The sequence below is a fragment of the Magnolia sinica genome, chromosome 8 (assembly GCF_029962835.1).
Source record: "Magnolia sinica isolate HGM2019 chromosome 8, MsV1, whole genome shotgun sequence".
In the NCBI taxonomy this organism is placed as follows: Eukaryota; Viridiplantae; Streptophyta; class Magnoliopsida; order Magnoliales; family Magnoliaceae; genus Magnolia; species Magnolia sinica.
Genome location: NC_080580.1, coordinates 58,876,769 through 58,894,171, shown reverse-complemented (window position 1 = coordinate 58,894,171; position 17,403 = coordinate 58,876,769). Strand labels below are relative to the sequence as shown.

At 39.7% G+C, this 17,403-nt stretch overlaps 2 protein-coding genes across 2 annotated transcripts in view; both read right to left on the bottom strand.

The window, feature by feature from the left end:
* The window catches only part of LOC131254269 (uncharacterized), a 32,564-nt gene extending 26,935 nt beyond the window's left edge, over window positions 1-5,629 (bottom strand). Inside the window, exons 1-2 of the mRNA XM_058255261.1 lie at window positions 5,506-5,629; window positions 3,833-3,891 (exon numbers count right to left, since the gene is read on the bottom strand). Coding sequence (XP_058111244.1) covers window positions 3,833-3,891; window positions 5,506-5,629 — 183 coding nt within the window. The remainder of the gene's footprint in view (window positions 1-3,832; window positions 3,892-5,505) is intronic.
* Window positions 5,630-10,683: 5,054 nt separating this feature from the next.
* Window positions 10,684-17,148, bottom strand: LOC131254268 (NAD-capped RNA hydrolase DXO1-like). Its single transcript, XM_058255259.1, has 7 exons — window positions 17,078-17,148; window positions 14,566-14,782; window positions 14,352-14,405; window positions 14,201-14,247; window positions 12,722-12,806; window positions 11,223-11,286; window positions 10,684-11,122 (listed from the first exon to the last, which is right to left on the bottom strand). Exons 1-7 carry the CDS (start codon window positions 17,146-17,148, stop codon window positions 11,019-11,021), a joined length of 642 nt encoding a protein of 213 aa, XP_058111242.1. The 3' UTR covers window positions 10,684-11,018.
* Window positions 17,149-17,403: the final 255 nt, after the last annotated feature.

Below are 17,403 nucleotides of genomic sequence, written 5' to 3'. Positions count from 1 at the left end.
AGTTGCATTACTTTTGGTGTAAGAGTAAGTTTTGCTCTTGGGAAGGGCTTTATTTCTCCACTCTCTCTATTCTTCTTCCCCTTTACCTTTTTTTTTTCTCCAAATTATTCTTTCCCCAGCCAAATCAGACCCCACTAAGCCTTCAAAATAGTCCAATTTGTCCCATATCTCATCCCATTCACAACCCCAAATCTGAAGCAAAAAGAAAAACATCCCTCGACCTGCTGAAATTTAGTCCTGAAATCTATAAACCATCTCTCTTCAAATCTGCCCTGTATCTGCTTGCAATTCAGCCTCATTGCAGTCCAATTTCTGAAACCAAAACAGTCTAAAAAGTTGCACTATGATCAGTGGACAAAACTTTCCCATTAACTATTCCCAAAACAGTTCATCACACCCCAATTTTTTGCCCCAAAATCTGTCCCTAATTTCAACAATAGCCTGCCCAGGTTTCCGTCCAAATCCTCTATAAAATCCAGCCATAAAATTCAACCTTCTTACACCTCAAACATTGACCCCAAAATCAGCCTTCATAAATCTCTACTTTCCTTCTCTGTTATAACTCTGTAAAACCTCTGTAATACCCATTGTTTATTCCCACAAGAGGTTCCTATAGTCCTACGAGGCAGGGGGAAGTTAAGATGATATATCCCTGTGCAGTGTTCCTAATATCGATACAATCGGCCGATGTTATCGTTATCGCTGGTCAGCGAGATGAAACCCATCCGATACCCTCGGAAATTAAAAAAAACCAGAATTCTTTTTATCATGCGATATATCGGACAATATTGCATGATTTTTTTGCCAAATCACCGATAGTAGCGATACTATCATGTTGTGTCTACAAATTTACCGAAAAACTTAAAAGAAAGAGAGAGAGAGAGAGGGAAAATCTTTCAATCCATGTAAGAAGGGATTTCGGTACCTGTGAAAGAAGATTGCATGATCGGAAGCTGAATTTGGTGGGCCACACGATCGAGAGTTAGTGATGCGCTGTAAATGTGAAAAAACTTCAAATTCCTTTTTGTCGAATAAATCATAGATTTCCTACAAAAGGGAGATTTCGGCAACAAATCTGCCAAAAAATCGTTGGATTTGGGGATTTTTTGGGAGAAAATTTAGGGAGAACTATCAGCCGATATTATTGTTATCGCTGGTCAGTGAGACGAAACCCATCCAATACCTTCGGAATTTATTTTAAAAAAAAAAAAAACTAGAATTCTTTTTATCGTGCGATATATCGTACAATATTGCATGATTTTTTTTATTACAAAATCACCGATATTAGCGATACTATCGTGTTGTATCTATAGATTTACCAGAATTTTTTTTTTTAAGAGAGAGAGAGACAGAGAGAGAGAGAGAGAGAGGGAAAATCTTTCAATCCATGTAAGAGGGGATTTCAGTACATGTGGAAGAAGATTGCGTGATCGGAAGCTGAATTTGGTGGGCCACACGATCGAGAGCTAGTGATGCGCCGTAAATGTGAAAAAACTTCAAATTCCTTTTGTTTTTTTGTCGAATAAATCGTAGATTTCCTACAAAAGGGAGATTTCGGCAACAAATTTGCCAAAAATCATTGGATTTGGGGGATTTTTTGGGAGAAATTTTAGGGATTTAGGGTTTCGGAATGACTGGAACCCAATCACTGTTGCGAAAATGGCTTCGGAAGCCCTTTTTAATGAATGAGGTGGAGAAACGTACATATGGTTGATCTGTCACAGCTCTGTGGGGTCCACCTTGATGTATATGTTTTATCCAGACTGTCCATCCATTTTTCCCTATCATTAAATGACGTTAAACCAATACTTAAGAAGATCCAAATCTCTCGTGGACCACACCAGAAAAAGTGGTGAATGACCATTAAAAGCGTTTTATTGGCAATGAAAGTTTTGGTTTAAGCTAATATTTGTATATTCCTTCATCCAGTTCTGATTGACCTTATCAACGGGTTGGATGACAAATAGACATTACTGATCTACTTAAAGCTGTCCTTGATATGTTTTTAATAGTGAACGTTCAAACATCATTGTTTCATGTGGTGTGTTCCACCTGAGATTTTGATTTACTTAATTTTGAGACAACATCCTAAAATGATATGGAAAAACAAATGGACGGAGTGGATATACAACATATCATCAAAGTGGGCCCTACGGTAATGGTAACACCCGCTAAGAAGTTGGCCGCGGTGCATGCGGTGCATTCGGTGCGACTTGGTTGAACTAAAAACGGTGTGGCCCTTACAGTGGGGCCCATATATATGTATATATTATATATCCATTCTGTCCATCCACTTAGAGATATTATTTTATGTCACGACACAAAGAATGGGTCAAATCCAAAGCTCAAGTGGACCCCACCACACAAAACAGTGGGGGATTGAGCTCCTACCATTAAAAACTTTGTGAGGGCCACAAAAGTTTTCGATCAAGCTGATATTTGTGTTTTACCTTGGTCCATATTTTTATGAACTTATGAACAGGTTGGATCTCAAATACACATCATGGTGGACCCCATAGAAGTGGTTTCAAGTTTCATCGGTGGGCATCATTGCCCCAATGTTATCTGTGGTAGGGTCCACTTGAGCTATGGATGGGCCTTATTCTTTGTCTCAGACCCTAAGATCATCTCTCCACATGGATGGACGGTGTATATATATACTGAAGAGGGCCACAATCAGGGTCCCATGCACATAGTTGGTTCCATCACAGCGCTGGCGCGAAAACGGTGGGACGTCCATATTCTGTGAATGCCGTAGGAAATTCCTATGCTTGGATGCTATGTGAGGTCAACCATGATGTTTTTGAAAAATCCACACCGCCCATTCATTTGTCCAGATTATTTTAGGACATGAGACCAAAAATTAGATGGATTCAAAATTAAAGACAGCCATAGGAGAAGGAAAACTATAGTACCATACTACCACTCATCAACAACCACCTATCACTCAGCTCCAAGGAGACGCGACGCTAATTTCATATATGAACGTGAGGCTTGTCCAGCATATCAGCAGCCCCAATATCCTCAACAAGGATAATAGGCACTTGTAGCTCCTCGTCATGATTATCCAAATCAAGTTAAAGCTACCCCATCAACTCAGACAAAAGACCCGACCAAGCATGTGAAGGTGGAAATTACAGAGTACAGTGGCAGTTTCAATCTTGACATTCTGCATGATTAGTTAGAGTCAATAGAAAATTACTTTGAGTACTTCCAGCTCGCTGAGGAAGCCAATTTTCAGTTTACAACATTCAAGTTAAAGAGACCAGCCCTAAAGTGGTGGAATTCGGTGGGGGAGAGACTTGCAACACAGTAGCTGCTTCAACCCATCTCAAACTAGGAAGAGACACAGCAAGATAAAACAGAGGCTTCTACCATCCGGTTATTATTATTATTATATTTTTTTTTGGGAACATTGGAGAATTTTATTAAGAAGGCAGCAGCCAAAGAATACACAAAAGAAAGAAAGAAAAAATTACGACTCTAACCAACTAACAAGAAACTGGGCAATAACTTTAGACGTAACCGTCCATTCTATCATATGCATTTTAGGCCCTACAAAGACCTCTAAAACATACCCCTGCTGATTCTTGAATTCTTTTCTCCTAAAGGGACTAAATCCCCGTAACTAAGCATAGTCACCAAACTTTTTTCCCAATCTTTCCTGAACCACCACCATGCCACCTCAAAAAAAAAAATGACCAATGGATCTCCACCAAACCCATGCAAGACCGAACAAATTGAAGAAACATTCCAACATCCTTCTTGCAAAAGGACAATGAAGAAATGGATGGTCCACCAATTCCTCATCCCGATAGCACATTAGACAAACATTTGGAAGGATTATCTTCCTCTTGCAAAGGTTGTTGACCGTTAACACCTTATTGCAACCTACAACCAAGTTAAAGCAACAATCATGGTAGGAGTACCATAACGCCAAATGTAGGTAGATTGATGAACTCCAACACTGGATCCTCTTCCACTACGTATTTTGAAAATAAAATAAAATAATAATAATAATAATAATAACTGAAAATTTACTGGATTTCTCTAATAACCAAAGCAGCGAATCCGCTTTTGATAATACCGGGTCAACCTGGAAAGCAGCTTTAACAAATTAACCAACTCTTCAAGCTCATCATCGTCTCAATTCCTTCTACAAAGCGGAGGTTAGAAAACTTCTTCACCTTGTACATTGAAACAGCTAGCAACCAAAATCATTAACCTCTACCAAAAGCCTTGCAAGCAGCGGGAAGACCTCACTCAATTTTTTGTTTCTCCACTAGGGGTGTCAATGGTACGGACTCAGGCCTGCAAAAATCAGATTTTTTAATAGGGCAGCCCGACAGCCCAGCCCGAAACAGTTCAAAATACGGACCAAGACCAACCCTAGGCCTGGCCCATTTGCAGCCCTATTCTCCACCCATACGTCCTCCCAAAACCTTATTTTCGACCATCCGGTTATAAATTCAAGATGTTCAAGAAGCTTCTAGATATGCAACAGCACAACCTAACTGTTGAGGAGTAGACCCAAAATTATTTTGATCTTAAATTAAGTTGTGATTTGGCAGAGATTGATGTGTGGCAGGTAGCGCGCTATTGTAGAGGGCTCAGGAGGAGTACACAAAATGGGAAGATAGAGGTATCCTTGCAAGGCATGATCAATAAATTGAAGCCCAAAACAGAAAAATAGTGTAAGCCTATAGAGTTGCTTGGTTTGATGACACTTTATTCTAGTGACAAGGCAATGTTTGGTAAACTTATCTCACAGGTTGTATAAAGCATGTGGTGTGACATTAGCCCTATGAAAGGCACACACATTCTACTGAGTCGACAATGGTTGTATGCCAGAAAAGTTTACCATTCCAATCGCAAGAATATGAATACGTTCACGTACAAAGGTATTACATAAGTGGGGGGCCTGAATGTGAAGAGCCTGAATAGTGCTATGAAGGCGCTCCGTTTAAAGATGGCTTAGACGGTTTTGGGCAGAGGTAATGGTAGCTGTTGGGCTTCTTTCATGAAGGAGAAATACGCCCCTGATGTGTTAGTTCCAAGGGACTTCAGCCGTGCCTCATACGCTTCCCCCCTCTGGAGAAAAATCTACTCCCTTTTCCCTTCCATCCCTCCCCTCTCCCGCTGGCTCATCGGTCGAGGTGATTGCAATTTTTGGGAGTCAGACTGGTCCGGCCTTGGCCCTTTAAAAAACTGGAACCACCGGCTTTATCATCTTCAGCCCGCTCGTGTCTTAGACTGGATTGGCCCCAACAGTTTGCGAGACCCTACTCACACAAGTCTTTTCTTTCCTCAGGTGGTCATCGACCACATCAATGATAAGGGTTTCTGCACCTCTCCTTCAGACGACTCTAGGATTTGGATCCCCTCTCCATCTGGGGAATTTACTACTGCTTCAGCCTGGTAATGCTCTCGTCTCTCTGGTGTGAAACGGAGTTGGTCCAAATGGGTCTGGCATTCCATCCTTTCGCCTAAGTTTTCCCTTCTCACCTGGAAGCTCATCCATCACGCCCTCCCCGTCGACTCCAGGATCCAAGTGAAAGGCATCTCCATGGCCTCCAAGTGTGTTTACTGCCTCCCCCCTTCCTCTCCCAATCTTGAGACGATTGACCATGTCTTCTCCACTAGTCGGTTAGCTACTCAAGTGTGGGGATCATTCGAAGATTGCTTCCATATCCCAAAATCATCCTCCCAGCTTTCAGCCTTTTCCAGAGCCTCAATCTGGTGGTCCATGGTTGGGCCCACTGACCGTTTCCACTCCCTTAGAGGCTTGGCTCTAGCTTTTATTTTTTGGAAACTTTAGAAGGCCAGGAACGCAGCTCGGATGGATGATCTAGCTATTGCTCCAGCCAACATCATTTCCAACATCAAACATTAGATGAGGCTTCTCGTTTCTCGCCTCCTGCTCCCCAAAACTTCTCTCAGCTCATCTGTTGTTGCCTTGCGTCAGTTGGGCCTAGACGGTGATATGACAAGGCCTCCAAAGATGCAGGTTGTTCACTGGGTGAGGCCTAAAGCTGGTTGGATCATGATCAATGTCGATGGCTCAGCTCTGGGTAACCTGGGCCCTTTGGGTGGTGGGGGAGTCGATAGGGATAGCTCTGGGTCTTTCTTATTTGCCTTTGCTTCCGGTTATGGGATTGAATCTAATGGCCGGGCTGAGGCCAAGGCTATCTGGGAGGGCCTAGCCTTTTGTATTGAGAGAGGTTTCTCTAAGGTGGAACTTGTCAGCGACTCCATGTCTACGGTGGACTTAATCACTAATAGGTGCTCCAAATCTTAGGCCCTGCGATATTGCTTGATCAGAATTCGATCTCTCATGGACAACATCGACGCCTCCATCTCCTATTCTCCTAAGGAGTCGAATGCAGTGGCTAATAGTCTTGCCCGACTGGGTAGTGGGGCTCAAATCAACAAAGTCTTTCAGTCCATAGCTGATCTCCCTCCCATTGTTCGCGGTAGGCAATTCCTGGACAAGCTCGGGCTAGGCTACATCAGAGAAAAATAGTCATCTGCTTTCATTTGTTTTTTGTTCCTCCGACCCTGCCATACTTGTACATTTCCTTTCTTGGAGATATATGAAATCTCCTTTTGATTTTATTTTTTTAAAAAAAGGTATTACGTAAGCGTATTACTCTTAAGCCAATGAAGGATGATGAGCCCCAAGGAGAAACCACATATTTGACAATATTTGGAATGTCTTCGTTTGTTGAGGAAAGCGATGATCAAGGAATCGTTGCGCTTTAATGGGGCAAGAATGTGAATCTGAAACAACTCATGATGCTACAACAACACGACCTAAAGTTCAGGACTTACTATCCAAATTTCAAGATTTGGTTATATATGAGTTGTCACTTGTGTTTTAAATAGTGCGTAGCGTATTGCATAGTGTTCAACACTTTATAGTGTGTAGTGTAGGCTACACGATACTTGTATTTTTTTTAATTATAAATAGAAATATATATATATATATATGGTAAATAGTAAGAATAAATATGATAAATAGAGTGGTAGTCGACATGATGGACCAAACAGGTTGAATTCCATCCCATACACACACCATAGTAGGCCCCACAATAACCATCATGTGAGCCAATGCCATAAAAAATAATGCACAACCACCCAAACACCTCCATTAAAGCATGGTAGCCCAAGTGATGGTTGATAGGGTTGCATGTCATGCCATATGCACACTATAGTCAGTTTTCAAAATCATTATCATATCACAAATCGTAATAGAGATTGAATCGAAAATCATATCGTAAATCGTAAGATTTTTTATGATTTTTTTTTTTCAAAAATAGGAAAATAGAAATAAATAAATTAATTAATTAAAAACTTAGCAATCATCCTTTTGCCATCAATATGCACCAAGTAATACCACGTCATGATAGTGTAAAAGATTCTTTTCCTTTTCTTTTTTCCTTTCTTTTTTTAGTATTTCGAGAAATTTTCCTTAAAAACCCATACAAGGATCCTTTAATAATTTGTGTTCTTGTCATCTTTCTTGAATGTAGAATCATATTGGAAAAGCAGCATTTGATTTTGTAGACTGACGTAAAAAAGATATTTTGATTTCTAACCATCATTCCACAATACATATAAGTCAACATGATTGTAACCATCCATAAAAGCATTCCAGATAAGTCATACATCAATTTGATGTTTCAGCCAGTTAAAAAGTACGAAATCATAAATAAAATAAAATAAAAAGCTCTATGATTTAAAATTGAAGAGAATATATACATCATTTGATCTCTTATAAAGAATAAAATAGAATACTTTATCTTTTCTAAATAATTTATTTTTTAAAAAGTTTTTTCTAAATGATTCGTAAAGCTCCCACCAATTTAAAAACATAAAACGAAAGCCAAGTAAAGCTTAAAATAGAAGAAAAAAGATATAATTTGAATAGTAAATCAGGATTTGAATCGTAAATCGTTGGATTCAAATCATAAAATCATAAAATTCATATAAAAAGGGATTCAATGGTAGGATTCAAATCATAACTCAAATTGTAAATTGTGAATTTTGACAACATTGACCACAATAGGCCCCATGCAGAAAAATGTAGTAGAACAATCCTATCCTACAACATTGCATAGGAACTTGTCTTCTAAAAAGGAAAAAAAAAATTAATTGAATAAAAAAATCCCTAAAGAAACCATAACCAAAATGAAAAAGAATCTGCTAAGAGATACTAAGGGGCAATAACATGCATCTATCAAGCTTGAGAAGAGATTCAATTAATCAAAAACTAAATTTTTGAGCTCCACGGCCATATAGACGTCAAAGGGGAGAAATTTGATTTTTTCCCTTCGCTTGTGCTCCAGTACTCTTGAAAATAAAAGGACCTTCTTGTAAGGCCAATTGATCGGCCAAAATCTCTTCTTCAATGGCTTTGTGGATCAAAGAATCGAAAAAATAACTTTTAGGACTGAAGGAATGTTTGTCATTAAGCATTAAGGTCCCTCTTTCAAAATCCATTAGTTTTAACTTTTAATGCATTTTGTTTAAATGTGAGTTTTGCATCATTGACAACAATCGTAAATCCTCAATTGTACACATAGAGGCTCTTTTATAGATGGTTAAGATTGCCTGATTTGGGTACATGAACAAATATTCTCCGTCTATAATAGGATCCAATTATTTGGATGGTCTGGATATCTCTACATCATTGCCAAGTGTGAAAAGGATTAATCCCCATCATTTTATACAAGCGGTTGAACTAACAACTAAATATCTCTTCTTCTTTTTTAGTGAAAGTGCATTTTAATACACACACATACTTATTTCAGAATTTACATTCCGGTGCCTTTTTCAAAAGGGTTTTCTACATAAATTACATTAATTTAAGTAATTATCATTAATTGTCTTCCGTTACATTTCTTAGAGGCAGCTCGGGTGGGATATGCGAACAAAAGGGTTGGCAGCTTGGGTGCGCCCCACTATAATATTGATGTGAAATCCACCCTGACCACCAAGTGCATGTATATATTTTGGATTAAGTTTAGTGTTCAAATTATCTCCGATATTATCAAAATATCTCCGATATTATCTTTATCTCCAGCTTAACGATATCGATAACACTGGTAGCGATACCGATAATGCTAGTTGTATCAGAAATTCAAGGTATTAGCAATATATCGCCAAAGTACCGCCAACGTATCAATATCGATAATGTAATCATCAATATTTTCAACTATGTAAATTCTAGGTGTCGCTTGTATTACCAATGCATCAATATCGCCAATATTTTCGACTATGTAAATTCTAGGTAATGCTTGTATCATAAGTGTATTGACGATATTTCAATAATATCGCCAACGTATTGATATCATCAAAATTTTGTTTGTTAGGAAATTTTTTATTCATTTTTTTTTCATGGACACATGGTTGTTTGTAGTGTTCAATTTGTCATTAATAATATTGATAATATCTCGATATTATCGATATCGTAACATTCAACATATTGATACCACAATCTTTCATTTCATTTCCAATTGTTGATGATTTCTTGGTGAAATATCATTTGTTGTTGATATTTTTCAACATCGATGGATGTTTGGACGGAAGGTTGGATGGTTAAATAGGTCGGAGGGAATGGTTGGACTGATTTCTTATAACAACATATGCTTTTAAGGCCCCATTAAATGAAAACATATTATGTATGCATTCTTTTTGTAAATTTTTTTTTTTTTTTAGATGTACAAATATGTACATTTTAACATTTCCTGAAGTTTCACTAAAAATTCCACTGTTATTCCTATGTTTCCCCACATTTCCAGTTATTGGCGATATTATTGGTGATATCGATATTATTTTTGTATCCCGTCTAGCGAATCTTATAGCGATACCAATACTTCGAACACGGGTGAAGTTGATATTTGTGTTTTCCCTTCATCCAATCTTGTAGCGATACCGATGCTTCGAACACTGGTGAAGTTGATATTTGTGTTTTCCCTTCATCCAGGTCAGTGTGACCTTATCAACGGGTTGGATGGCAAATAAACATTACAGTGGGCCCTAGGAAGTTTTTAATGGTGGCCTTCAATAACCGTTGTTTTCTATGGTGTGATCCAGTTGAGATTTGGATCTACTCTTGGAACGGTGGTAGACTCTCGAGAGTCAGATTACCCATAGGTGGTGAAAACCAACTACGGCCTCCATGGCAAAAGCCACTACGTGCATTTTCAGCCACAAAATTTATAAAAAATAATAATAATAATCAAACATCTTTTATTCCACAAAATTCCGGGGAATCAGTTCTCCATAAAAATGGGTACAAGCTCCACAGACATCATGGTGGACACTCGATGAACAGCCTAGATCCAACAGACGTGCAACATCATCATGTACTTGTAGGCATTTCGGTTTGATGCATGGATATAAGTGACTGCAAATAACATTTTTTCCACTTGGTTTTTTACACATTTACCTTCCAAATAAAATCATTTTCCACAGAATCCTACTCTCCCATAGAATCCTACTGGACAATGGGTTGTTCTTAACTTCAAATTTGACGGGGAACAATGGAATTTCGCACTTCCGATACTCGATTTTCCTGCCACCCCTTCTTGCTTTCTAACTGCATGTTTGCAGGCCACCGATTAGCTGGTTAGGATCCGCTTATCGGCAGTAACTTTCCAGTCAGGGCATCCATGGTGCGACCCAAAGTGGATAAGATTTGTTTGCTTTCCAAAAACAATGCAGATTCTAGCAACCAGAGAGGAAAGGAGAAAAAAAAAAAAAAATCACCAAATAAATCTTCAAGATCAACCTCTGCATCTGTATGTTTCCACTGGTAAATCACAGAATTTCATTACCACCACCCCAAAAAAAAAGAAAAAAAAAAGATCTCGGGTAGTGGATAGATATCGGAAGAAAACGTTCAAGACAGGATCCTCTGCACGGCTGGTAATTGCGCATCCAGCTTTAATTACCATCAACTGTTCTGTAACACTCTCTGCACGACGCCTTTGAGGGGAAGACTGCTTATGTGTTTACAGTAGCTCCATATGACTGGTGATAACATCTGGGCATGATGAGGCTTGCAGTAGCTCCAATCGAAGGTAAGGCGGGCCAAACTGCAGGATGTAGTCTTCATCTAAACCAATCATACAAGCACTCCAAATAGCCAATCACTCACCAAAAACTGAAGCTCAGTAACAATGGAAGATGAAAAAAAAGTCAAGGCGAAACCCAACTCTCTTGGACTGTTCCGTACAGCCAGCACAAGACCTCATCCGCAAATGCCAGGCATACTCCTCCCTGAAATTGGCACACGCAAATCCTCAGCACGAAACAGATCCCACTACATCAGGAGAATGCCTCATTTGTTGATGAGTTGCACTAAATTTTTCACAAGGAGACACTTTACTTTTCAGAGGTTAAGGTGTATTTGGATGCACCACCAAATTAAGATGCAATTTGGGTCGAAGAAAGGGAAAATAACTGAGAAATTTTATTTTCCATACAAAGTTGCAATCACATTAGTTCACATTGGCTTTGAAATAAAGGCAACTGCAAGTTGAGGGCAATATTGTCACTAGACAAAGTGTTCCTAGTCATTTCCTCTTGATCAATCTGAATCCTTGCAATATAATTCACTTGTGCATCCAAACACATATCAAACCATTCTCAGAAAGCCCTTTGTTGGAAGCATGCAATTCATATATACTAAACCTAGTTTAGGACCAAAAAAAAAAAAAAAAGAATACAGATCTCTACCACCTAAAACTAACATGGAATGCAATTGGCAGATGCACATCTATGATGACATGGAACGCATGCATGGGATCCGTATCACTCAGCTAGCCCTCCCCACCATGGATGGGAAACTGCCTAATAATCACCCGTCTGGTAGAGAGAGGCAGTTAAGTAATAGTGGATCAACAGTTGACATCAACTGAACAAAAACATCCATAAAATAGTTTGATGTAGCTGTCCATCATAGGGCCCACCAGAAGAATTCTCGGAATCTTATTCCACTTGTTCTACATCCCCATGTAGATGTGTCACAAATCCATGAACGTTAGCATTCCCAGCATGCCGCCATATCGACTTGCTACCATATCCATAGAGTGAACTGTACTTGCACAAGACTAGCAGTTGTCTTAGTAATGTACTTGGGGGCGCAACTTGGGTTCAGGGCAATCCGCACCCAACTGACCCAACCCAAGTTTGGGTCGGGTCGGGTTGGGTTGTCAAGATCCTCGGGTTGGCTTCAGGTTGGAAAATGCACACCCTATTTGAATTGCCATTGGGTTTGGGTTGAGCAAATTCGGGTCGGGTTGGGAACCATCATATACATTTGGGTAGGGTTAGGTCAGGTCGGTTTGGGTAACTTGGGTTGGATTGAGCATAGAGGACTGGATTGAGTAAAGAGGACTTCAAGTTGGGTTTGGGTTTGGCACCTCGGGTTGAGGCGGTTTGCAGGTTGGGTCCTCTTGAGATTAGGTTGGGCTTGGGTTGACCCTCAACCCGACCCAACCTGCCCAAGCTGCACCACTAGATGTCCTAAAGTCCTAAATGACACATGGGATCAATCCCCTAAATGAATTTAAGCAGAACAACTTCCCAATAGTGACTTCTAAAAGAATAGGAAGCATGGGATGTATGAGACTTACAATGTGCAAAAGAGAAAGAAGGCACAAAAAGAAGATCCGAACACTCAGTGAACTTCGCAGGAAAGGAATCCAAGTACCTGCCAATAGTTCTTCATCTTTACCCTCTGAGTTATGTCGTTGGTTCTTAGCCTCTCTGTACGGACTAATCGACCTGCATCATCCCTGCTTGGGCAAAGATGACGTTACTAATTATCTGCACTGCAAATCTGAGAAGCATATAAGACAACATTGGAAGTTTTGGCTAAGATATTCAATGAAATAGCAGCAACCTGTTAACTAGACATTGACATGTGTGACAGTCTCAAAGGGGGACAACATGTCAAACACAGGACCTGTTACACCCAGCATAGAGACACCCTTACAGATACCTATGATAATATAGAAACATTGCCATCATTGCCTAGGTCCGGCTATTTGGGACCGGCTTCTCATCGTATCATGGCAGATGTCAGCCGACCGGTTGTCCACCTGACATCAAAACTCCTATCTGCCCAGGCAGAGTGCACACCAAAACATAAAACATAACAATAAGAAGTGCACTTGAGCCTGTTGCCAAGTCAGATCCCGCCAGTGACGCCTGGTCATGCACCAGTTTTCTGCTCAAAGTTCACCAGTTTTACATGTGAAACAGGAAACCAGAATGCCCATATAATGGGACACAATATTCCATATGTCATGTTAATTTACACTTCTAATCAGGTTGACATGGGTCACTTGATTTCCTATGTACATCTACTCCTTATCATGTATTTCTCTCCATTTTCTATCTGTTTGCACAATTTCAATTTTATGAAAATAGTCCAAACTGTTTGTTTCTGATATGCTAAGCTACTAGTTCCTCCAAAAACTGTATAGGATACTACTTGAATTGGAAGGATCTGAATATGAAATGAACCATATAGAAAGATACTGTTGTATAAATAGTTCTTTTTTGGTAGGGTGTTAGAGCCACTGCCTCACCCAGTGCCAGTGTCAAGGCACAATCCCAGGACTACCCCACTTCAGGAGAGCATATGCTACCAGCTGGAATACCTAGCTGGGTGTGCTGTATAAATAGTACTTTGTACATGCCTTTAAAAAAAAAAAAAAAAAAAGTACTTTGTACATGCATAAGACAGAAAAAAAAAAAAAAAGAATCAAAAGGTATGAATGTCATGCAGGAAAGTGTGAGCACAAATTGAGACTGTATTGAGCCTTTCCAAAGATATAATTTGGTACATCACCTTGCCAAAAAAAATTCTTTACTGCATAAATAAAAAAAAAAAAAAAAAAAAAAAAAAAAAAAACCAATGTTTTTCACAAATATATATATATAGACACACACACAGAAGTGTTGACATCTGACCGGCAAGTTAACCCAACACTGCAACTTTAGAGGGAAAAAAGAAACAGGTTGCCCTTATTACATGGCTTTCAATAAAAACTAAAGCGGGTAATAAGAAGGAAGAAAAGTCTAGATATGTATGGCTCACAGCATTCCATGGAACTTTTCAATAGTCAGAAACAGTATATTATTACACAAAAACGAAAATGCATGTTATGGGTAGTGGAATCACCTGAATCCAACAACAATGAATGGGACATCGGCTAGAAATGACTGTATCTGCAATATCACAAACATAGACATTACTGGACGAAACAAACCAAACCAATTCAAAGAATAAAAAATTCAAGAACGCTATCCAGATGATCAATAAGTCCCTATACCCAGAATTTCAGCAGTCTCTCTCTCTCAAATCTTTCCTCCGTATGATAATCCAACTGTGATTAGAAAGGAAGAAGAAGAAGAAGCAAAATCACTACTAGTAAGCAACTCCAACAATGGGGGTAAGTATCAAAAGCTCATACCCAATGGATGAAGAAATAAATCAATGTAGCATGATTGCATTTTATATAAGATCACTGTAGAATAAATGTCAACCTCACGACTTGTTTTCAACTCCACATAGAACCTCCTCCCATCATCAGTCGAATCACAGCAGTCCATCTCAGCGCCCATAATAATACGATGAGCACCTAATTTGGTTTTAATCACGGAACAGTATTCAACATTTGCATCAATATGATGTAGCCCGTCTGCATCAGTGCTCCCAGAGTCCTCAGTGGCAAGATTCTCAAAAGAGTATCCCCAAAAGCACCTGCTTAAACAGGGGACAACTAAAACTTGGTGAGATCTGGTAACCTATGTCATTAGGAACAGAACACACCAGCTGCTGTGCGCGCATGATACAACATCCATTTATGCATGCACGCACGCACGGAATGTGATGTGAATAGGCAGACCCCTCTATGTGGGACCCAAAATAATTTTGATCCAACACAATGGAGTCGAGCAAATGTTAAGGCTTAGGAGCCGAATCTAACGTGGGCAATTTGCAATAACATAGTGATGCAGGCCCACAGACCACCTAGGCCCATGACCCATCGCAGGGCCTAACATGTGCTGATTTTGGAGTACTTATTTATAGATTTTGGACCTAAATATCAATATTTGCAATTTACTATTTGTGGAAAGTATAGGAGCTTATTTAAATATGAGGTCGAAGAAAGGGAAAATAACTGAGGTACATGTGTGTCCCAATTGGATGAGGGGATCAAGTTGGCCCCACCAAGTGCTTTTATATGTTTTAGGCATGTCTTCACACGGTTTTAGATGGTATGGCTCACATCAGTTCCATATACGGCAGATGTTTGGGATATCCGATAAATTAAAGGGGACTCATCAAGTACACAGTGTAGATGTTCGACGCGGTGGGGCCCACACAGCTTGACCTCATGGGAAGTTCCCATGAGCTCGACCTCATAGTACCATTTTCCTTATAAAAATTCATCTATTTTATTTACAGTCACACATACGTTACATCTATTTTAGTTTCAGGCACATGAAACTCTATTACAAACCAAAGTCTATAACACGAGCATTGGTTTTTTGGGACACAATACCAACAAATGGGCTCTGAATTGTGCATGCCACATGAAGACACAAAATCCAAAGGGTTTGTTTCCACAAACATGCAGATAAATTCAAGTCATTGGTTATAAGCATGCATATTTTTAAAATTTTAGAAATAACATCCCTCCAAATTTTTTTCATAGATCTCAGAGGCCATGGCTTTCTTGAAACAAGCTGTTTGAGCAAAAAATGTTCATTGGCTCCTTCCACGTCATAAAAATATATAGTTTCACTCACTCAATGTTTGACTGACAATTTTTCTTTTATTTCTAGCATCACTGTTGTGATGTGGCCATAAATGAAGTGGACATTGTAAGATCTTTATAAGGTGGGCCTACATCGATGAATGGTCCAGATTGTCCTATAGCCTGGATGATGCAAACGGGTATACCAGTGGACCCCACTGCGTTGTGATTTCAGAATAGTCTGCGTAAGGGATCGGAATGCCATAACTGTGGTTACGCACACAGCAGTTCATGTTCTACTAGGATTCTTAAAGTGTGGAGCCGTGGGAAGAAGAGTTGTGATGGGTTTCAAACTCTTCTTCACCACAACTATATATCTAGTGCTAGGCCCCCGATCCAACACACAAGTCAGAAACGTCAGTCCCATCTAAATTCTGAATTCAGGTGTAAGGAGAGGAAGATCTAGTATACTGTTGAAGTTCTGGTATTCTATATAGTAGATCTGTTATCCTATTATTCTCAGCAATGGCGTCTCAGTTAGGTAAGCCATCTGAACCCTTAATCTCCATGTCCTATGCACAGCCCGATCTCAGGGATTTCCGCATACAGATTATATTACAGTTGGTATCAGAGCAACTGTGCAAAGGCATGGATGATCAGATTCATCCATTACAGATTCATACCAGTAATTGAGTTTTTTTTTTTTTTTTTTGAATTCGAAACCCATATCAGCTATTAGGGTTTTCCAATTCAAAACCCAGTCAGTTAATTAATTAGGGATTTTCAATTCGGAATCCCCAAATCAGGATATTGAGGATTTTTCGAATTCGAATCCCCAAATTCAGTTAATTAGGGATTTTTCCCTGAATTCAGAAATCAGAGAAATTAGGGATTTCGAATCCTAAATCCCATATTGGGGATTTCAGTCCTATTATCCCAAATCCAGTTAAAATTAGGGATTTTGGATTCGAACCCCTAAATACAGACATCCAGTTAGGGATTTCAAATTCCCCAAACACAGTATTATTAGGGATTTCGAATCCCAAATTCAGATTGGGAATTTCATATTCTGATTCCCAAATTCAGATTGGGGATTTCCGATTCGAATCCCATATCAGAAGTTGGGGATTTCTAAACCCATATTCGGCATCCATCAGGGATTTCGCGACCCAAAATCTGATGATAGGGCTTTCGATCTCTAATTACAACATTAGGGAATGAGATTCCCATATTGGAATGGGGTTTCTCGTACCCTTACCTCCATCATCGGTGTTGACAACCATGGATGCACTGACCATCTTCGACAGCGTCTATAGACAGTCGCCAGCCGCGCTTCTCCTCCGCTGCAGCCATGGATCCCGGCCATCATTAACCACATCACTCCAGTTGATGTCGATTTCCATGGATGTCCAGAGTGCTGGAGTTGCGCAGGAAGTCGCATCGGCGATCTTCTGTCTTGGTAGAGGCGGCTCCTGTCTTAGAAGGGGAGGCTGCACATGAGTATAGCGTGTTTTGCCCATTTGAGTCGATAACGGGTTTTTTCTGCCCTTTATTCCATCGGGTAAACGGCCCCGGTTACAGTTGATTCGGATCCGCTTGTGGACCCGCAAACGGGATCCAC